At 41.5% G+C, this 23,515-nt stretch overlaps 1 protein-coding gene across 11 annotated transcripts in view; it reads left to right on the top strand.

Annotated features, from left to right (window-relative positions):
• The window catches only part of NTRK2 (neurotrophic receptor tyrosine kinase 2), a 329,075-nt gene that overhangs the window by 236,379 nt on the left and 69,181 nt on the right, over nt 1–23,515 (top strand). For all 11 annotated transcript variants that reach the window (XM_049116166.1, XM_025423180.3, XM_025423181.3 and 8 more), the window contains one exon: nt 10,874–11,004. In XM_049116166.1, the coding sequence (XP_048972123.1) occupies nt 10,874–11,004 (131 nt within the window). The remainder of the gene's footprint in view (nt 1–10,873; nt 11,005–23,515) is intronic.

Genomic DNA, 23,515 nt, shown 5'->3' with positions numbered 1-23,515 from the left:
AAGTGACTAGGGTAAAAGAAAGGTAGGAGGGCTGATATGTTCATGATATACAGAAGAGCATAGAATAATGGCTTAAAAAAGATATAGTGTGATAGATTATCAGTAGAAGAATAAAAATAATACAGTTCTCAGTTATTGGGGAAAGGTGAGGAATAGTGTGAGTAAAATCTTTCTCTTCAATAGCAGGGAATTGATAAATGTCTTAAATTGGGAAAACAAGGAGACAAAGTAAATGTATTGATTAGAGTTATGGAGGAAACCCCTAGAAAACAAAACTTCAAACTGTATGGAATTGAACACCTTAAGAATGAGGTTGAGAATAGGGGGGGCATGTAGGAGAGTACAATTTCTTTCCATCATGAGCTCTCCAGTGTAACATTTGTTACAATGTCTGTGTTTTGCTTTCCTTAATATTTTCTTGAAAATTAAAATATATGCCTTCTTTTCTAACATCCAGAAGTTCTATTGGCAAATGTTAACAGCCGAGGGATAAATTAGTTAAGCCATAAGAAATAGCTGATATTTGTCACATTTGGGCCTGCATGAATGGAAACTGTGTTTAGTTCAACCTAAACAGTTTTCAGATTTGGGACTTTAATGTGGACACATCTTGACATGAAGGTCCAGTATATGATCAAGTCCTTCACATCCTGGCTTTTGGAAATGACAAAATTGATTATGGCCAACATTCTTTCCAACCAACATTTCAAGCCCCATTCAACTTACAAGGAAAAACACCTCAAATCCTCTACTCAAAGGATTTGATTCTTTTTCTTCTAGACACCCTTAACTCTATATTGTTTACATCTGTCACAGCAGTTTTGATATTCTGCCTTTGACAACTGTTATTTGTGTATTTGCCTCGTTTCCCTGTTAGACTGCCCATCCTTTGGGGGAAAGATTCATCGTTTACTGGGGGAAATTGCATGGTTTTGAAACCAACTGAGCTTGTCCTGCCCACTTTCCAGCTGTGTGGCTTTGGTCAAGTTAACATCTCCAAGACCCAGTTACCACATTCCCTTTATCACAGGAGACAGTGATGTCTCTCCCCGGATCAGTCAGAATGTCTCAAGAAGAGAATGTATGTACAGTACTTAAAACAATGCCTTGCACACAGTGGATGTGTAATTAGCATCCACTGACATCCTTTTCTCCTTCTTCATCCTTGGGCGTTTCACAGCACCAAACACAGTTCTCTCCACATAGATGCTTAAGTGGTGAAGTGTGGAGGGTGGGGGGAGAATTGAAGGATGCTGCAAGTATTACAAAGTCCTTCAAAGAAGATAAACATTAGCATTACCTTCCAAAATATGAGTTCTGAAATAAGCATATTAAAGAGGAAATATCAGAATCTGCTTTGCATATTAATTGGACAGAAAGCCCTCTAGAGATGGAAAACATATGGGATGCACCCAAAAATCTTGTCTGTCACCTCCATGTTTCAAATATTGGTCATGTATCATTGGTTATGAGTGCTGCTGGAATTAGGGCAGAGTCTAGAGCTGCAGAAAGCAGCCTAGGAAGCTGGCATGGAATTCTGGACCTCATAAAATGCCCACTGGCCTCCCACTGTGCCTTAAGCTAAGCACATACCCCTTTCTCCTGAGTTCAGAGCTTCCCTCATAAAAACTCCAACCTGCTTTTCTGAGGTTGGCTCATTGGCTCCATGAGCCTTCTCTGAGTGGCCCACTTGCCTAGCATTTTGCTTGTCCTTCTCATCCCCATTGATCCCATTCTAATCTAGAATGTGTGTACTAGAGCGTATACACAGAGAAGATAGTCACTATGTTTATGTTAGACATAGGTCAGGGAAGCCCTCGATTCCCACTGGTCTCGGTTCTGAATTTTCCCAACCCAAAACTAAAGATGTCTTGCACAATGGGAGCATTCATGTAGATGTATATTGGTAAAGCCCAACTACCTTGAACAAGTCAATTTGGAAAATGTAATGGCTTCTAGTATAAGTTATGGAAGGAAGGAAAGTTTCCTTGGGAGGGCACAGGGGTGGAAGGTCCCAGATGATAGGACAGGCACCAGTGTAGAACCCTCAAATGGAAGCTAGTGCCCCAGCTTCGGAGGAGGTTGAGGGCATTAGAGGGATGTTTTCCAACCTCAGGAGGAGGAGGAGCTTTTGAGCTCAGGGACACAGGGTCAGAGAGGTAGACAGATAAGACTCTTTGGCCTACCTGCCAGGATTTTGTACAATCACTCGGCATAATTATTCTTGAAAATATAAACATTGCCAGAGCTGACTGACAAGTATTGTTCCAGCAGGGAGGGCTGTCAGGGCAAATCAATCCAACTCCACCACATGCCAGTATGTAAAACAGATATAATTTTGGCTGTTAGGGGCTGTCAAAGCGAAGGATGTGCCGTATGTGTATTTTGAAGTGTAGTCTTCCCTTCAGTCTCACAGCGTGAAAGATTTCTGGGGCTTTCCCCCTCCCTGGATCTTTTCTACAAGAAGTTTTTGGATTTTTAACTTCAAATAACCCAATCACCTTTATCTACTGTGATGTTCAGTTTCAATGAAGCTCCATTCCCACACCCGCCCTACTCTCGCTCAGCATCGGGGTCTTAAAATTTGGCTTAGGGTGAAAGGGTCCTTTGCTGTCACTGGATGTTGTGTGGGTCATCCAAGTAGCCAGTTGGTGCCCTCCCAGGAATGTAAAGTTGCTTGCAAGAATGCCTTGCCCATTACTGGACCCAATGCCAGGCTTAGCCTGAAGGCATTTGATGGTCTGGGCTTAATGGGCCCCTCAGGAATCCCTGGAAGCCTACTTTCTGTTTCCATGTCTCAATGCTGTAATGAGCAGCAAAGTTGAGGCCCTCAAAAGATGGCTCACTCAAAATCTTTCCTCTCTGTTTCGGAATGTTCCTGTATCTCTTACCTACTCCCTTCCTTCTTCCCACTTACTTCTCACCTATACCAGTGCCCCCATCACACCGGCTTCTGGTCCTTAGGCTCATTCATGGCCCTTTCTCTTGCCTTTCTCAGGTGTCCATTTTGGTCACATGGCTCCTCGTTCTCTGTTTGGATGGCTTGACATATTCTAGGCCTGGCAGTGGGGGTGGGGAAATTACATCCCCATGGCATTCTTGAGCCATTGTGATAACACGCCATCATATCTTGCAATGCTTTCACTGAGAGTGGCTATTGTGCCATGTGCTTATTTCTTATGGAGCTCTGACATAAAAAATATCCTTAGGAAGATCACTATTTCCTCTATGGGCATGATTGAGGACAGTGATCCCCTACGTAAAATCCATTTGATATATTCCTTCAGAAACTACATGCCATGAAGGATTTCACTTACCATAAGGAATTTTTGTGCTTTTACTTATGGGTAGTCAACATTTTATTAATTATTGTGCTTCTCTTTTGGTTTCTGTCACCAGGAAACTTGGAGTAAAATTATGACTTAATTTGAATAACCATGTGAGGCCCGAGAATCTTCACATTTGCATTCCTACTTAACACCTTGTCTTAGCCTTCTACTCCACTTTCCTTGACTCTGGTTTTCATCTGAGCTTTTTGTTTTTCTTTGTATGGTCACATCAAGTACCTAACATCTTTTGTGAATGAAGCAAAGGTGTTAGTAAAAGATGTGATAGATATATATGTTTTCTTCTCCTTTAGATAATGAGTTGCTTGAGAATAGGGATTATTTTGCTCATCCTTTTCACTGGGCCCTAGAAAAATGCCCAAACTATAGTAGGTGACAAGACAAAGTAGAATATTGTGGTAGAAAAAATTTTAACTCTGCCTGTTATCAGTTATACAACATTGAATGAGTCACTTAGCTCATCTGATCCTCTCCTTTTTACTTTAATCTGAAAATGGACATAAGGTTACTCTACCAGATTACTATGAAGATTGATAATTCTTGTAAACCTCTCAGCACATTTTCTGGCCCATAATAGCAATCAGCACATGTTAGGCCCCTCCCCATTTCCTCATTTCATTGGAAATAGCACTTGAAAAAGGATAAGTGGATTGCTCTATGACCACCAGTAAGTCAATTAATTGTGGTGTCATCTATAAAATAAATGTGACTGTTGACCTCATTTGGAGAGATATGAAAATTAATTGATGGTAATGCACATTGGGATTTTTTTGCTGAAAAGAACTTAAGAACAGCTCAGTATTATTACATGTTCTATTTCATCATTAATATTATTTATGAATATTTGGCCTTATCTTGTCCTGGTATGTTTTATGTCTATGGTCTTAATTGCATTTATTTCCAATTTAGTACCAACTTGTATTTTAATAAAAATGTAGATAAGATCCCAAACTATAGTTCCAGTCCTTCATGCAACTTTATTTTTACAAGGTGGATGATTTACTGTTTTTTTTAAAGATTTTATTTATTTATTTATTAATGAGAGACACAGAGAGAAGGCAGAGACATAGGGAGAGGGAGACGAAGAAGCAGACTCCTCACAGGGAGCCTGATGTGGGACTCAATCCCGAACTCCGGGATCACACCCTGAGCCAAAGGCAGACGCTTAACCTCTGAGCCACCCAGGAGTCCCAATTTTACCTGTTTCAATATGCTGCCCATGAAATAGATATTAAGATATTTAGTAAATAGTATTTGTTCACCCTATATTAAGTCAAGCTCAAGCATTTTTCAAGGCATTTAAGTTTTATTTCTTCCTTTTTTCACTCATATTTTATTTTGTTAGAAGCTTTCTGATGAAATTTTTCATTATGAGATGCTTGGTCCATTTCAGATGGTCGATGTGAATATTTCAAATATTTCTGAAAGAAAAGATATTAACTAGATGAAATGCCTATTGCCACTTTAATGTCAGGAGGCCCTCAACTGCCTTCAGTCTCAAATGGGGGTCCATGTTACAGAGTCCAGGGATTGCTCTTCAGAGTCCTGGCTCAGTCACCTTTTAGCTGTGTGGCCCCGAGGAGGTGCTTCACTGTTTGAGCCTTCCTTGCAAACTATCAAACATTGAAGGGGTCAGCCTCGAACAATCTTTAAGTTCTTTTGCCATTATAGCATCCAGTCCTTTGAGATGGAACCACTGAGGCTGACCCTACATTTTGGTCTGTATGTCTCTACGGAAACCCCACATTGGGTCTCTGTAGAGATCGTATCTATTGAAGAACTTTGTCTTCTAGGGCATACAATTTTTTTACCTTTCTGCTCAAAACTTTAAAATAATCTTCCTTTTAACTGCAGATCACTTAGCACTTGGCACATATTAGATATTTCAATTAATGTTTCAATTTAAGGGTCATAGGCTGAGCAGGATATGTCCACTGGGCCAAGGAGTTTTCTATGAAGCCCATTACTGAGGAAATTGGAAGGATACATTTCCGATTTCACGCTTAAGTGGGTAGAGTTTGTTTTATTTATTTATTTAGTTAGTTTTAGATTTAGTACTAATGGATATACTTCATCTATAGCTTGTGTGTATATATAGAATATCTGCTTCTGGGAGGTATCAATACCAGGAATTTGATTTAAACCATCTGAAACTGCAAGGATCTCTGTAAACTACTGAAGGTACTTGTGAGAAAATGCATTTGTTAGGGATTGCAATGTGATACTAACATGAAACTGAAAATCTACTCCATTCTGGTCCTCATGAAGCAAATGACCAAGGGCACCAAATTTCCAGTCTGGAAAATTCCATTAGAAAGATGTCCAGATAGTTTTCAGCCACTCATCTTGATTACTATTGCTGATGATCAGTTTCTCTCTGATTTTATAAAGTAGACTTATTTGTACAACAGTCTAATCCCATGCTTTGTTTTGACTGTATCAGGGTACATAGATCAGTCTGCAGACCACATGAATTTGATGTATTTCTCTCAGTGATACCTCCTTGTCTTCTGGCAAGGCAAATTTTAAAGAGAAACTTTTCTACAAAACTTTTTTTGAAAAAAATCAACTATTGTTTTTGAGTTTTCTCCCAAATCTATGAAGACATTTATGGTAGAGTTCAGGTTTTTATTTATTTTTTTATTAGTTGTTCATGTTGAGTTTGATGTGATTTTATTCAAGTCTCCAGAGTTAAGAACAGACAACTGACTGATCTCAGAAGAGGAAGCATGTAAAAATTTTACATGCTTACCTGATCGCTTACTTATCGTGGAATCTTTAGATTCATTTCACTCAGAATATTTTGCATAAAATGAATCCAAATGTTCATAGGACTTTTTAAGACAGTGTTATTCAAAGTACTAGTCCACAGTGAAATAAAGAGCTTGTCCAGAATATGAATCAGTGCATTGCTTCCTTCATTAAGACAATCTTGCTCCTGGAAAAAAAGTTGCCTTAATGCCATTCAGACAGCCAGACCAAAGGTCCCAGTGCCTGGCTCCTAGCTATGCTATTACAAGACAGGATCAATAGCAATCCAGTGTTTCTGCAGCTTAGGCAAGTTACTGAACTTCTCTGTGCCGCTGGTCCTGACAATGATGGCACTGGTAGGGTAGAGAGGGAGAGTGTAAGCTGGGAGATCAATGGATAAGAGGGGTCACCAGCAATGAGGGGACAGAATGGCAGAGACTTAAAATAGATACTTTGAGATAGCTGGGTCTCTGGCAAGAGAAAGCAAGAGTGGTCAGAAATCAGGCACATGGGCCCTGAAGTTCCTGGGGAAACACTGGAGGATGGCCTCCACTGGATGTCATGGGGGTCCTCAGGACATAGTCAAGATTTTATTTGAGTCAAGGAGGCTGAGGGAAGCTTAAGGAGAGGTTGCAGACATAGGGAACTGGTGGGTGAAACTAGGCAGGAGGGGCCCACAGGAGGATCTATAAAGGAGGTGAAGGGTATGGGCATTAGCTCAGCCTGAGGCATTTATGAGTGGTGTTGGAGTAGGAGGTTGGACAAAGAAGGATGCCCTGAGATAGCTTTGAGGACTTCCTGTGGTGATGGAGGGAATCAGGAGATGAGGCAGGTGCTGAGAAGCCCCGACACTCTCTTGGAGGAGATTGGGAAGAAATTCTTGGCTTAGTGATGGGGGAGCTTCAGGTAAGTTGTTCCCTGACCTCTAACAATTGGGCTGCTTTATTGCCTACATACTTGATAAGATGGCTGCCATTACCAGAAATGATATGATTAAACAGTATTCATCTGTGGTTGCTATTACCATTTGGTACCCTTTTTCAACAAATATTTGTATAGCACCAACTATTTGCGAAACCCCATAAGGCCCTGTCAGAATCGCAAATACAAGCACAAAATTGTTCCCTCTGTTTCTGAGTGGCTTCTCGTCTTATAAAACAGAATTGCTGTTGCAAAGGAAGCCATTGGCAAAAGACTGCCATTCATATAATCTATTAGGCCCCTAACCAACAAAGCAAATGAATGCAAAATTGCCCGTTTCTGAGAGAAAAGAGGCACTTGGTGCTTTCAAGTTCAGCATACTAAAACTGGTCCCATCAATTTTAGTTTTGAAGGTGATGGAATTGGGGCTTTATCCATAGCTTTATATACTTCAACTTATTTTCCACCAACTTCTTCTTCTATTTGGAAAACTAAAAAAGAAGAAGAAAAGTATTAATTAAAAACAAAAAAAAAAGTTAAATATTTACCTCGATTTGGTGAGAATGTGAAGTAAATCAAGTGGCAGTTTAATTCCCAATGAACATCTGACAACCATGGAGTTAAATATTAGATTTAAATATGGCAGCTAACTCTCTGCAAGAATTACATTTGTCTCTTTATATGGGCACTCTACCTAATGAACACATTTCTCTTCTCTTAAATTCAGCCGTTGCTACTGGAGCGTGAGAAATTAATATACATTCTTATATTCATTAATATTGTTGTCATAAAAGACCTTTTGATTTTTATCACCCTGAGTTCCCAGAGGCCCATGGAAGCTGTCTTAGCTACAAACCACATAAATTATCAGGGGTAAAATCCTATTAAAGCAAAACCTTAATCACCACTTGCAGTTTATATGAAATTGTATCTAAAAAGAAACTGTAGTGCATATCCATCAACATAGAATGAATAAATAAATGGTGGTATAGTCCTTTCTCAGAATATTATAAAATAGTAAAAGCAATGGAATTACTACTACACACATACAAGGTAACTCAATGTAACTCAATCTCAAGGACATTGTCGAGTGAAAAATGCAAGATGTGGAAGAAAACACCTAGTACGATTCCATTTATGCAGCAAAGCCAAACAATATCTCATTAAGGATATATCATTAGTAGGAAACCTATAGAAGAAATGATTAACACTAAATTTAGGCTAGTAATTATCCCCAGAAGAGACTGGGGAAAAGTGGATACCATCAAGAAAGAACGTGATGGCATAATGGTGCTTCCACCCTGTAAGTGATAGTGTTTCTTGAATGGTATAGTAGGTTTATGGGCTTTCATTTTATTACTCTTATTTAAACTACAGAACAATACTTTGCATCTTCTTTTGTTTTCACAATGCAGTTCACATTCAAGAAAAAAAAAAGTCTTTTGGGAAGCCTGGGTGGCTCAGTGGTTGAGCATCTGCCTTTGGCTCAGGGTGTGATCCCAGGGTCCTGGGATCGAGTCCCGCATTGGGCTCCCCTTGGGGAGCCTGCTTCTCCCTCTGCCTGTGTCTCTGCCTTTTTCTGTGTCTCTCATGAATAAATAAATAAATAATCTTTTTTTTTTTTTAAAGACTTTTAAAGATCACTAAATTAAACCATGGTAAATCTTCCCTGGGCTCAGCACCGGAGGCATTACACAAGATCATAGGAGATAGATAGGGTTGCTCTTAGCTTCAGGGAGTTTACAGACGTGAAATAATTGGGAGATAAGCCAGAATTCAACTAAGCAGAAGTCATCACATAATATGAATTCAGAGAAAGAGGTCTTTGGTGGTCAAATTTGTCTTGGAAACTCTTAGGAAGTGAGAATTTGAACTGGCCTTTGAAGGGTGAACTAAACAGGAAGCTGGGAAAGCATGTTTACTTTTTACTCGATTCTTTATATATTTCTATTTCTCTTGCCATGTGTAACACAATTTACTGTTGTAAAGAAACTTTGTGATGTGAACGAAAAAAAACACGTACTCTGGATTCAGACAGACCTGAATTCAAATTTCAACTCTTCCGTTCCCACACTGAGAATCACTGAAAGTTCTGCAGACTCAGTTTACCTACTTATAAAATATGGAGAGGGGTGCTTCCCAGGGCTGTGGGAGCAAAATGAGAGAACATTGTTAGCTGCATGTTCTAGGCTCCAGAGGGCTTCCCAATCTAATACTGCCACTCAGGATGAGGGGTCCAGAAAAGAACGGTGGCCGATCACCTGGTAGAGCCCCTGTGCAGAGGCAGCATCTGAAGGTCAGGCGAAGAGGCACAGGGTCCCCCTGCAGCTCTGTCCTCCACAGTCTCCTTTTGGGCTTCACGGAGGGGAGCCGAGTGGAGCATTGCTCCTTGCAGCTGATGGGCTTCCAGAGAGCCTTGGCCGCCTCCTGCGTTGTTCCTTAGGAAGGCATACAGTTGAGCTGATGTGGAACAGCTCCACTCTAGACTAGAGGGGGAAATTAGTCTCTCTCCCTGCGACGTACCTATTCTCGTCTCTTCTTGGCTTTGGAAAGCCAAGACTAGGATACAATCTTAGAAAGGGTTGGGGAAGCCAGCCATAGCATGGTCTAGACATTTCTGGAATGAGAGGACAAAGCCTTAATTAGCAATGCCCACATTTTAGCTCTTCCCTTTTATTTCCCCTGAGCCTCCCTTCCCCAGAAGCCTGAGGCATCTTCTCAAGGAATTTGGGATTCCTGGCTCTATCTCTGCCTTTCCCCTTGAAACACACAATGAGTGGCTGCACCAGTTCACATTCCCACCAACAGTGCAAGAGGGCTCCCTTTTCTCCACATCCTCTCCAACATTTGTGGCTTCCTGCCTTGTTAATGTTCCTCAAAGAGTTAAAAATAGACCTGCCCTACGACCCAGCAATTGCACTGCTGGGGATTTACCCCAAAGATACAGATGCAATGAGACGCCGGGACACCTGCACCCCGATGTTTATAGCAGCAATGTCCACAATAGCCAAACTGTGGAAGGAGCCTCGGTGTCCATCGAAAGATGAATGGATAAAGAAGATGTGGTTTATGTATACAATGGAATATTACTCAGCCATTAGGAAATGACAAATACCCACCATTTGCTTCAACGTGGATGGAACTGGAGGGTATTATGCTGAGTGAAATAAGACAATCCGAGAAGGACAAACATTATTTGGTCTCATTCATTTGGGGAATATAAATAATAGTGAAAGGAAATAGAGGGGAAGGGAGAAGAAATGGGTAGGAAATATCAGAAAGGGAGACAGAACATGGAAGACTAACTCTGGGAAATGAACTAGGGGTGGTGGAAGGGGAGGAGGGCGGGGGGTGGGGGTGGCTGGTTGGCGGGCACTGATGGGGGCACTTGACGGGATGAGCACTGGGTAGGTATTCTGTATGTTGGCAAACTGAATACCAATAAAAAATAAATTTATTATTTAAAAAAAAATAATAAATAAATAAATAAATAAAGGTGAACATTAAAAAAAAAAAAGAAACACACAATGAACGAGTATATGAAAGCATCTGGTTTGTGAGAGGCCTGTTGTTAATGTCTATCCTTTCTCATGTCTCTCCTCTTCTAATCTGGAAAGTTCATTAATGACATTCTGTAGCCAAAAGAGAGGTCACTACTTCTGCTCTAGCAAAAATAATAATTGAGCTCTGGAAAGCACACCATTTGGGGTGGACAGCGAGGATGGATAGCAAGCCTCTCCTTTGGTTTGCTGCTATGTAGGGGAGAACCCCAGGAGGCAGATCCCTGACTCCCACCCTCTACCTTCACCTCTGAGTGCCTCAATTTCAATTTCCATTTTGTCTTTGTTTTACAGTTGTTCAGCACATCAAGAGACATAACATTGTTCTGAAAAGGGAGCTAGGCGAAGGAGCCTTTGGAAAAGTTTTCCTAGCTGAATGCTATAACCTCTGTCCTGAGCAGGACAAGATCTTGGTGGCAGTGAAGGTAAGAGAACACTCCAGAATGTCTCATTATCTGTGGTCACGTTAACATGTGGAACTACGTTATTTCATGTTATATTTGGCCAATTCAGGAGCAAATCATGTCTGCTCTGGTGGATGTGTTTGAATTTCCTATAACTAAGTGGACAATGGGAGGGTATTTGGGGATACATCTAACCGTTGGAGCTTTTTCTCAGGGGCAACCTATCAGTCTGTAGGCTGTGAATAGCTCTGGTCTACTCTTCCAAGTCAATGCTAACTGAATTCTGGATGGAGGTCTGTAGGGTCAAACAGAATTCAACCCGCTAAGTCTTAGAGACTCAGTCCATGTTGTTGGATTGCTTGGTGCTTATGCCAAGCTCAGCTGCAACTTGTCCTCCATGGAGGCTCTAGAAGGGAGACTGGAGTTCACTTTCCCTCCAGGCCTCTTTTCTGCTGACATCTGCTATTACACCTTACCCTGTCCCTCCCAAGTATTCCCAGAGCCCCAGGATTTAATACAACTCAGGCATGATTCCATCCTGGGTTGGATGGCATCTTTTGTAGATTCCACCACCCTAGGAGACTCAAGGTTTTACTGAAATAAAGGAGGCTGAAAGTCCCTACTTCCAGCCACTTCATCCCAAAACTCAAAAAGGAGACCTGGGTTTTGATAACATAAACGTTACTGAAGGGGATAAAATTTCCACTGAGCTCTCTAAAACATAAGAATTAACAAAAATAGCACAAAAGACTTCAGCAGATCTTTTACATATGCATTGTCAAAACTAACAAAAAAACTCACAATGAACCCAACTCACCAAGGTATTGAATAATATATGTAAAGCACTTAAAAGAGGCATATATTTATAAAATGAATTAAGTGCCAAAGGAATATGGACTTGGCTAATACAATAAAATGTAACTTTTTTACTTAACAGAAGATGATTGGGTTTTATTTGTTTCTGCCAAACACAGAATGCTGATACCAGTGGTGTTTGTTTATTAGTTACAACCAGGACAACCTTTCATGTTTCAAAATCAGGTGTCTATTCCATTAGTGCTGTCCTTAGCTTTAAACTACTTTAGTCTCTACATAATAGGTAATTGAGGAGAGAGAAAATTCTTGAACTTACTCATCCTGTGGACTAAGCACAGTTTCTGTTAAAATTCATCCAGAGGACGAAAACAGTGCATTGACTCTTCTGATATCATCCAAAGTAGCCAACCTGAGTGGCATGGAAGCTCTTAGATTCTCACCAAAGTTTTCTAAAAGCCGCACTTTGGAGTGAATAAAGGACAGAACTTTCCAGGGAGGGTAAATGTCATATCAAGAAACATCATCTCCCTGAGCTAGGCAAATGGAAGGAGAGAGGCAGCCAGAGGAGAGGAGACAGGAAGGAGATGCTGGAAAGATGTGAGGTCAAGTGGGGTAAAAGGTGTAAAATAAGAATCCTGCTGTGACTCAGGGTGGTATTCCTGCTGTTGCAATTGCTTCCTCTTTTCTTTCATTTACCCAAAAAGTTTTTATGTTTTTAAGCACAAAATGTTCAGAACATTTGGTAATGTTCTATCTGTAATCTTTACTTTCCTCTGCCTCTTCCCCACTCCCCACCCTTTGGATAAATGGGACCAAAAGGTGCCTCTATTTTTGTAGCTTCATAGACTGATAAAATATGAAAGCTGGAATATGCTTAGGAAAGATCTGATCCTAACCTAGTCATGAGTTATATGCAAGGATGCTAAAGATCATGGATTCATGTTCTGGGTTCTTGTTTCCTCCCACTGATATTTGGAGACCACCCAGGGAGCTAAGTCAGGCCTTCACACTTGGAATTCAGATTTTGGGGGTCACAAGGTGAGAAGCTTCGAATGTGAGAAAATTCTGGAAGATGAGGGAATCCTAGATGACGGTGTAGGAGTAGCTGAGGGACCTCAGCCAGATAAGGAGGGAGATTCACCAAATTTCTTAATGGGTAGAACCTTTCATTTTAGTGTCATTCCATATTCTCTGCCTGCTTCGCTGCACTTCTCCAAAAGCAGAGGGTGTTGTGTGGCTAAATCCAGCGCACCCTCAACCCAAGGGTTACATTTCCTTCCCAACACATGCAAATACAGGGTTTCAGGGCTCGGGCTGGTAATGATGAAGATCAGCCAGCACCAGAGGGGTGTAGCTGGTTGTCCTGCCCACAGCATGCCTCCACCTGGGCACATCTCCCACTGCTAATGTCAGTGAGGCTTCTCTCTGGTGTGAATCCAGTCCTAGCCCTAATCCCACCTCTGATCTGGACCCAGGACCTGGTCCTCATCAGCTTTCTGGCTTTGCCAAATAAGTTTGCAAATTAATGACCTATGATGAGTGCTTGTTAATCAATACCGCTAAAAGCAAAGAAACGAAAAATAATGAAACAAACATAAAATTGAATTTTCCCCTTTATCAGCTCCTGATTCCTTCTCTGCTAGTTCCTTCTTGTTGAAATTCAAATGAAACTATTATTCCAAGTTCAGGGGACAAAATTCCTGCAGCTTAAAAATTCAATCCAACCTCAAGGTCGCTCACCTAAGATGTCTCATCTCCGTGACCTTGCATGCAAAGTCTTGTTGAAATCAGATGCTTTGCCTCTATTTGCCTGAATGACTTTTAGCTTCAGAGACGATGCCCATTTTAACTTCCTGGGATCCAGAGGCTGCAGCTACAGAAGAACGAGTCAGACCTTCCCCAGCTCCAGGATAAATGGATCAGAACAACACATAAACCTTTTACGGAACTGTTCTCTCCAGCCTGACCTGCTCATTTGTCAGGCTATGGGCTAGCCAACTGAAAGTATGTTCAAAGGCTCTCCCATGAGCCTGGGAGAAAAATGTCTATGGTTCAGTCCTAACCACAGTCCTTTACGCACAGTAGTGATTTTTTAAAGGAATGAGACAATTGGAATGCAGCTTCCGGGTCCCCCCTAGACCTCCAGCCTGTCACCTCTGATGAGTTGCTGCTGGAGCTCCTCTTCCATTGGAGGCACCAGGGATGTTTGACAGGCTTTCTGCCGGTTGCCTAGCAACCCCTGCAGCATTGATTATGCATCTAAGAAATAGCAGCTATTGTCCTCTTTCCCTCTCTAGAAGGAGCTGACTGGTTTGAAATCCAAGGCTTTGCATTCAGACCGACAGATGTCAGTTTCCTGTAAATCCTGGGGTCTCCTGCCCCAAATGATTTAAGAACTTGAGGGATCCACAAGACCGATTTAAGATGGCAGTGATCCTAAGGCATGTGTAGGGCACTGAAGAGCCCACAAGGGCTGAGCATGCCTCTCCCATTAGAGTATTTGCTTGTTCGGAACCAACCAGATTGACCTTTTCTTGATATTTTTTGGACGACCTTCGTTTTTTAGTGAAATGGATGCAACAACTATTTTTTCCCTTTACACTGAATTACAATTGAAGAACCCATAAAGAGGATGAGAAGCAGAGAAACCAGCCCTTGATCAGAATGAGTTACTTTACCTTTAAGTAGCTCATTTGCCAAGGAAAAGCTTCATGGTAGTTTCCCTGCATTAGCAGTGGGTGCGTTAGCTATTTTTGGCTCTATCCAACCTGCATTTCAATAGCTACGATGCCTACAACATTTTCTTGTACTATGAATGCACGCTGATTTTTGTTTTTTAAATATAGCCACAAGTGCGCTTGGTAGGATTCACGGCCTCTCCTCCCCCTCTCCACTAACTCAGGTGTATTTCTAGAAACATAAAATGTGGCAACAAGACAGACTTTAGAAATCATACAGAACCCGAGTCTCATGTTTTATAGATGAGAAATCCAAGACCCAGGGAAGTTGAGTGACTTCCTCGAGGTGTAAGTTAAAGCAAGCGAGAGGCACAGCATAGGAACTTTTGAGACTCGAAATGATGAGATCCGACCTCAGCAGGCACTACCTTCAGGATTTTTGCATTTCATGTTTCTGAGTATCTTCTTATTATGGAGGAAATAATGATGATTTTTCTTCACCAAGGGTTTTGGAAGAGTTGACTGATAGCCCGCTGGCACATTACCGTTCTACAGCCCCAAAGTAGTATCTAACATGTATTGCCACTCCTATGTCTGGAGAGCCCCCTACCTCGATCCACAGTTTCCCTTAATTCACCAGCCATCCACTCCAGTAGTTCTTCTATGGGGAGACTTTTCCTTGCCTACTCTCCCAGCTAGGTCAGACCTCCCTCTAATATCTATTAAGGTATCTGTACTTGTCCTTTCTAGCATTTGTCAAGATTGTTAATTCTCTATGTATCTGCGGGCTTATTTCATCAATGGTGTGATTGTGTGTCTCCTCCATTAGAGTGACATATTCTTGAGGGTGGGAACCATGCTTTTTAGCACATTGTCTAATATCTAGTAGCATGGAATAAATGCTTGTTGAATGAATGAAGGGGTGGATGGATGGACAGATAAACTGTGGAAAAAATAGCCTTCGAAATAGTGAAGAGTCCACAGTTGGCATTTCTAGGTAACAAAATGATCTGATGAGCTACTGATTGTCATATAATTTTATAGCTGAGATAAACTGTAAAGAGGATATTTATATATATATATATATATAGAATATATATAGAATTATGTAATCTAATGAGAAATCACTTTAGAAATGATTAAACCACTATGCAGATATATAGAGCTATTAATTGATGTTCTTTAGCTTAACTCCTACATTTTGCCAGTGAGGAAATGGGAACCCAGAGAAGACGAATGACCTATCCAAGGTCACGTAGCTTGAAAAAGGAGGTCGCTCAATGTCAGACCTAGGATTAAAATTCAAGCCTCCCCATTAGTCTGATGCTCATCATGCACCACATTTTTCTGTATATTTTTTTACTGGAGTTCGATTTGCCAACATATAGTATAACACCCAGTGCTCACTTTTATTTATTGAATTTTTCACATGTGCTTGTAAACCAGGTGAAGAAATTCAACACAATACCACTCACCAAGTAATGCAAAGGTATATGTTAGTTGTGTTCATTTGTATGGAAGAATGAGAGGCACTTTCATGTTTTCCTGAATGGAGATGCAATTCAAGGAAATAGGCTGAAATAAAGAAAACTGGATTCTGGAGTGAAAATAAGCAAACCGTCATACTCAGCTTTGATAAGAAGACTGGTAGAATGTTTATGGAAAACCTTACTCAAGCTGGTTTAAGCAGAAAAGGATATTTATTTGCTGAAGCTACTGGAAAACCTTGCTAGAGGCATCCAAGCTTCAGGTACTGCTGAATTCAGGAAATCAGTTCTCCTTCTATGTATCTCTTAGCTCTGCTTTCCTCTGTATTGACTGTATTCTCAGACAGGTTCTTCTCTTTCCACTGTGGTAAAGACTTGGCAGCAATGGCTCTGGACTTAGATCCTCCCATCCTAACAACTCTAAAGAGAGCTCCTTTTCTCCAAAAATTACACAAGAGTTCTACTGGCCTGTCTTGAATTGGGTCACCAGGTCCTCTGACTCTCTGGATACTAGTCTACTAGTCTGAATATCCAGGCCTGGGGTGACCCCAGAAATGAGTTACATATCCCAAGAAATGGAAGATGGGAATCAGCTCTACACAATGCACAGAGACTGAATATGGGGGAATAATGGTTCCCTGAAAGAATATTAGAGATTCCATCCCCGAAAAGAGTGAAGATCTGAGAAGGAAAAATAGAAGATGACCAACCCAAATCAAGTGTGCAGGACAGGGAGGCCTCACTGTGACTAGAACAACTGGGATCTAAAAGCTCTCGCTGGATCTGAGGTAGACCTTATGACTATGACTATGACTTCCTCATCCTCACAGTAGGAGACCTCAGAGATCGCCTTCTAGGCTTCCCTGTTGATGGAGTATAGCTATCTCTAGCTTCTGCTGCTTCCTAACACTCAACTCCTGCCTCCAGGCCAGCTGTTGCTTATGTAGTCTCTAGTCCTCTCACAAAGCCCGCTCAAGAAGGAAAAGACTGTGTGTTCAGTGAGTCTACTCTGCCTTCATGCCAGGCCATGTACATGGGGCCCAACCATCCAAGGTAGTCACATGGCACAGATGAGGCCATCTATGGAAGAAGAAGCAACTAGAGCCAATTGTCTCAGAAAATGGAGAGGGCAGAATAAGGGCTCAAAGAGAAAAGTTCATGCTCTCCCACTCTTGAACAGTGAGACCATCCATGGATGAGAAAGGGCATCAGGAGTTCATCAGTTCAAGAGCTCATGTGCTCTACCTAGGCACATTTATGTCTAAGACAGGTGGCTCTTTTCTTTTTTTTCATTTTAGGTTTTTATTGTTTTGTTTTGGGGTGTGTGTGTGTGTGTGTTTGTGACCATATCTGTCTTCACATATTAATTAATTGTGAAGCTTCCCTCCCATTCCTCCCTTTTTCTGTGACCCCCCTCCATGTACCCTGGTATGTGAAATCCTTACTCCCACAAAATGGAAATGGAAGATGACAAGATGAGTATATTTAAGAGAACATTTGTCAGTGCTGCCCTAAAAAAGGAGTTTGTATACCTTAACAAGACATAATGTTGCAGAAAGTGCTATCAACTCCATCTTTACAAGTCTCTAGGAATAGAAATTGTAGAACTTTAATAGTGGCTTATTAAAAGCCTTCATTGTCTTTATGATCCAGACGTTGTTTAATGGATTTCTATTGTACTTTAGTGTAAGCACACATGAGTGTGTGTGTGTGTGTGTGTGTACATATGTACTCATATATACTATAAGATGGAGAATGACGTCTTCCTGGTGAGGACCCCTCCTAAACTTGAGTCAGGTAGGCTCCAATATCCCTCCCTCAATATCCCCTTTCCAGGAACTTCAACTTTTAACCTTTGATGGAAGATCTGTTTTTTGTCTTGTTAAGTTGTCTTATTAACCTTATTTTCTGGCTTATCTCCAATTCATCCCCATCATGTCAGAAATGCTAAATCCAAAACAGTGCATGTCACTGGAATGAGGACTCATCTGGTATTAAATACAACTGGAGGCTTCATTTCACACTTCTGTTTCTCTGGAACCTGTGCCTTGCAGTAGCTATGCTGCTTTTTAATTAACTTTAGCATGATAACCCAACTCCCGATTGAGTCCCTGCCTACCATGATCCATCAGCAACTTTAGTGAAATCGGCTCTGATTTTTAATTGTATTTAAGGCCAGGATATATATTGCAGCTGTCCCTACTGGAGGACAACTTCTGATTTATTCCTTTGAGTCAATATCTCTCTAATACAACTGTTGCTATGAATTAGTTTCTTGTCTTCCAAAGACTTAGTGTTTGTGATATGCAACTTGTATAATATGCACAGCCATAGATTTCACCACCCAAATTATTGCAAGCATTTTAAAGCATGTGAATTAGGACTTAGCCTGTGTTTCCCATTGGATGGTCGACTTGTTAGATTCTGAACTGTAAGAGTCAGTGTGGCTGTGAAAATAAAGATAGCAGCAATCAACACCCTGGCTATGAATCTTGTATTTGAAGCTGTCACTTGGTACATAATTAAAGTCCTTGCAAAGGCCAGTTACATATGATCAAGTTAATATACACAGAGTGTTGGTTTCCAACATGCAATGAGCACTATGTGTGATCAATTTCATTAGTTTTTACATTTGTCGGGATACAGTAAAGCCACCTAATGCATCTTACTTAATTTTTAAGATCTTCTTTCTATCAAGCTCTATCTCTGAATTTATTGTGATATAGTCTTCCAAAGTTCACTTTTGTAAGAATTTGATAAAAGCTTCCTCTATCATTCTTTAGAGAAGACCTATAAGTTGGAAGAATCACATAGCATTGTGACTACAGCTTACTCTAAATTGTTACCTGTGAAACCTTATAAGAAGGGTGTCTGCCTTAATCCTATTTCAGCTTAGTATTGTTTTTCAATACTAAAGACATGTTGGCCCATTGATAGCCTATTGAGATGGCTCTTATAGAACAGTGCTGTCCAATAGAAGTACAATGTGAGCCACAAATGCAAGCCACATTCGTATTTTTAAATTTCTCAGTATGTACATTAAAAACATAAAAAGAAACAGACAAAGCTGGCTGTATTCATCTATTTTATTTGACTTGACATATCTAAAATATCATTTTAACACATTGCTAATATAAAAATATTAATGAGATATTTTATTCACTGCGAGTTTTTGAAATCTGGTGTGTGTTTTATACCTACAGCACATCTCAGTTTGGATTAGCCAGATTTCAAATGACCACCAGCCACATGTGGCTATTGGCTACCATATTGAACAGTGTAAGAGTCAACAGTCTCCATTAGTGACAGATCTTGACTCAATCATCCTGACCCAGAAGAACTTAGGCATATTGACAGACATCCTCATGTGTATTAGTCATTTCCTATGGGGGTTTTCTCACTGCCCTCCGTATTTTAAGCACAGCAATGAGCATTAGGCCTGATGAGGTCTTAACCATAATGATCTCTTCTTTTCCTATCCTTCACTTTAACTTTGTTTCTATGATGTTAAAAATTATAGGAGAAAAATATGAGCTCAGTGTTTAAAAAAAGGACACAATCTCTGTTTTACCTTGTGTCTCCCAAACCACCTGTACTTTGAAAGCATGATCATTTGTCATATCCTACAGCATCCAATCACACCAATGATTTCTAGTAAGCTCTCTAGCCTCTCCTACTAGCTTCCTATTAGTTAGCCTTAATATTTCATGGAAGCATTTGAGAGGAATGCTAATTTTCCTCTCGTTTTTTCCCAACTTCTGTTTTGCCTTCACTAGTTTCTCAGTTCTGTGCTAGTTTATTGCATGCTGCTCAATTCTTCTAACTCTGAATCAGTGTGTGCTCAAGGCAGTAACTCTTTAGCTCTAGACGAGACCTGTCCCTTGAGAATGTCTTCAGAAAGGATGGTAGCTTTGAAGTGTCAGGAAATTCACCAGGAACAAGAAGAAACGAAGCTACAAAGCAGACACCAGGAGTAAGAAAATAGCAATGCTCAATGATGGGGCAAATATGCCTGTCAAAGTGGAGGCAATCGTCAGTGAGGGAAGCTGCCACCTCATGTCCAATGCCAAGGACTCGGGGAACCAGCCAAGCCTCCCTTAATTGAGTAAAATGACAATCAGCCATGGTACGAAAACAGAGATGATTTTTATAAATAGGGTTGATAGCAGGATTTTTCCAGCTTCTGATTGCTGTCTGGCTGTGGTTCTACCCTTAGAAAAATTCTGTCCTTCGAGTGCCAAATTCAGAAGAGGCTTTTGCCCAACTTGTTACTGCCATATTTTCTGAATTTCTTAAAATAGAATTGAATCATAATTTAGAAAAAGGACCCAACAGGCAAAAATGGATGGGCTCATAGGATGAAGCTAGGTTTGTGGGATGCACTCACCTCATGAATAGTGAAACCTTTCTTAAATCCAAAAATTTTACTGAGGCACAGTTTCTGACAGACATTACACTAAGAACAGTCTCTTACTGTAGGATATTGCTTTGGGGAGATGGAAATGTTAGATGCTTACTAGCTGTTTTAGTTTGGTGTCCTCCTCCAAAGAAAATCCTGTCTCTCCTCCCTTCCTACTCCTCTACCCCACTGCCTGATTCTCTCTCTCTCTCTCTCTCTCTCTCTCTCAGACAGACAGACAGACACACACACACACACACAATCTAGCATTCTTGAATCAACACTATATAGCTAAACTTAAGAAAAGAGATTACATGCAAAATTTGTTCATGCTTTGTGATAATGGCCTAAAGGGGTCAGTAGCCTTCTCTAGCTCACTGTGAAAGACAGGCTGAGGCCCCAGAAATAAGCTGTCTCAGTGACACAGGGAAGCCTCCGAATAAGGAATCTTGATTTCTGAAAAGATGCTGCAGGCTTCAAAGGGCTTTTGGAAAAGAATGGTGGCACCTCTGGGATAGCCCCTTCTCATGGTGGGCCATCTCTATGCCTTATCCATGCATCTTTTGGCCTCCCTGGATCCTCGTGCGAGCAAATAGAATGCAGGCCTGGTTGTGGTTTTGATTTCAAATATCACTCTCTACCAGAGTCCTGGGAGGCATCTCAGCTTACGCTACCTCACTCAGTCCACCTCCTGACCCTGTGAAGGAGATGGTATCATTGCCCTCACTCCACAGAGGAGAAAACCAGAGTTCGGAGAGGTCCAGGGCAGAGTCAGAATTTGAACCCAGACTTTTCCAGTTCTAAGCTAGAACATCTTCTTTCTTTCATCTTCATCTCCCACCATTGGGAGGATCTGACCTTCCTGACCAGAAGGAGAACACAAGTCTTTGTGGCCAGCCCTCTAGGTGAGAGTACGCTGTGAAGTCTTCTCTCCATCCTTATATTCTCCTCTCCTGTCTGCTTTCTCTGCTTGTAGTTGGACCCATGTCCCACTACCTTTACAGATGCATGTTCACCTTTCCTTCCTTTCCAATGCTCTTTTATCTCTAGTTTGCATAGACCTCATGGATCAATGGTTCTTTTATTTGCCCAACACTGGATTCTGCTGTCAAAGGAAGTAGTGGAGACAGACACATACCCAAAACCATAATGCAAGTCCGAGTGCGAGAGATGTTCCCGTGTATTTTGCTCCCGGCCAAGACAACGTCCATCTCCTCCGAGTCCATCTGCTTCCCCTGTTATTTATTTATTTATTTATTTTTTACCTACAAGTTCAGCAGAACAACAAAAAAAAAAAACAGTGGTTGGATTAAAAAGCAACCAAAACCAGTCAGCAAGATAAGCACTTCACATTTTTCTGTGCAGCAGGGATGAAGGATCTTAGTTTGGATGGGTATAGCTCAGTTTCTGGAGCTTCCAGGGAGCAGAGCCCCAGATCCCAGGCTCTCAGCCTCTGTTCATTTTGTTATTAAATGAAGAAATGTGTGGTTTCCATGGCAATGGTCCTCCCAAAGTTTTATGGCCTCTCCGAGTACTTGCCAGGCCAAATCTACTCACTTTTCAGAGCCAGTGCTGTTAAGGGACACTTCTTAGAAAACCACATACTAACAGAGAATGGGAAACCCCACTGCCAGACCCTTGTTTTCAATCAGTATCTCCAGAATTTGGCATAAGAAACAACTGCCTCTAGCCTAAAGAAAACTATGGATATAATTTCTGTCTCCTTGAGTCAGGTCATCACTGGGGAGAAAGCTTCGAATCTGGCTAAAGGCAATTCATGAAAATGCTAGATTGTAGCAGAAAAGACTTTGTGACCTTGCTGCTGCCTCTGTCATTTTAATGTTTCCTTGTCACTGATGCGAGGCAGGCCCTGCATATTCATCCGTGCCCTCCTGTGCAGAGAACGGCCTTGGGCAGGGTAAGTTACATATTGCAAGCTCATCGTGTGGTAGACTCTATGACAAGCCTCTTGGCCTCCTTTGGGCACGAAGGACTTGCTCTCTCGCTTGCTGGGAAGGCTCTGACAGACAGTTCTCAGCTGCCAGCAACCTGTGGGCAGTCCGTAAGTCCACTCAAGGTCACACTCCGTTTCTGGGGTGGCCTCCATCCAGGGGCTGACTGATAGGAAGCTACAAAGGCCCAGCCCCCTTGACTCAACTTAGGACAATTCTGAAGGATCATCCGGCAGAGCCAGACAAGGCCTGTTGACACTACATCACAGCTCAACCTCCCCCTCTGCCCAATCCCTCCCAGCAGGTGTTAATACTAAGAGCATGCCCTGAGAAATGTCTTGGCTGCTAATTTGCATGCCAAGTCTTGTCCTTAAGAACTTGATTTGCCGTATATTCTAAGGTCTGTAAGTTGCCCAGGTCAGGAATCTTCCCTTAGGAGAGCAGAGTCAAGGCAGTGAGCTACAATAAGACCACCGGGGGCCTGGTGGTGTTCTCTGATCCTGGACATAGCGTGTTGTCTTGCCCCTAGTCACATCTGATGGATGACGGTGCTTTCATTCTGTTTCAGTGGTCAATTTTTTGTGAATATGAGGTTCACACTTGCCATCTAACACTGATAAGGAATTATTGCAGGCTCTGGAGAAGAGACTCACATAAGCCACCGTATGCCATATGCCACCTCTACCAAGAGGAATCCTCTGTGTGTCCCTTCTTGTCCCTTAATTGTTCCTGGTGTAACAAATTACTATATGGGCTTAAACAACAGAAATGATTCCTCACACAGTTATGATGCAAAATCAGTTCCACTAAGCTAAAGGGAAGGTGTCAGCAGAGCTGGCTGCTTCTGGAGGCTCTAGGGCAGAAAATATTTCCCGGCCTTTTACAGTTTTTAGAAGCCACCCACATTCCTTGGCTGATGGCCCCTTCTTCTAAGTCAGCAGAGTAGTGCCTTCTGTCCTGTCTGACCTCTGCTTCTACTCTGACATCTGCCCTCTCCCGACACCCCTACCCTTCTCACCCAAGGACTCTTGTTTGGAATGATGTGGAGCCCACTTGGATAATCCCTCCACATCAAGACCCTTACCTTACTCACATCTGCAAAGTCCCTTTTCTGTGGAAGGTAATATATTCATAGATTCTGGGGATTGGCATGTGGACGCCTTTGGGGGGGACATTAGTCAGCCTCCAACACCAGTGACT

Source organism: Canis lupus, chromosome 1, assembly GCF_003254725.2.
Source record: "Canis lupus dingo isolate Sandy chromosome 1, ASM325472v2, whole genome shotgun sequence".
NCBI classification, from domain to species: Eukaryota; Metazoa; Chordata; class Mammalia; order Carnivora; family Canidae; genus Canis; species Canis lupus.
Note: the sequence above shows the minus strand (reverse complement) of the source record. Positions and strands in the feature narration are given on the sequence as shown.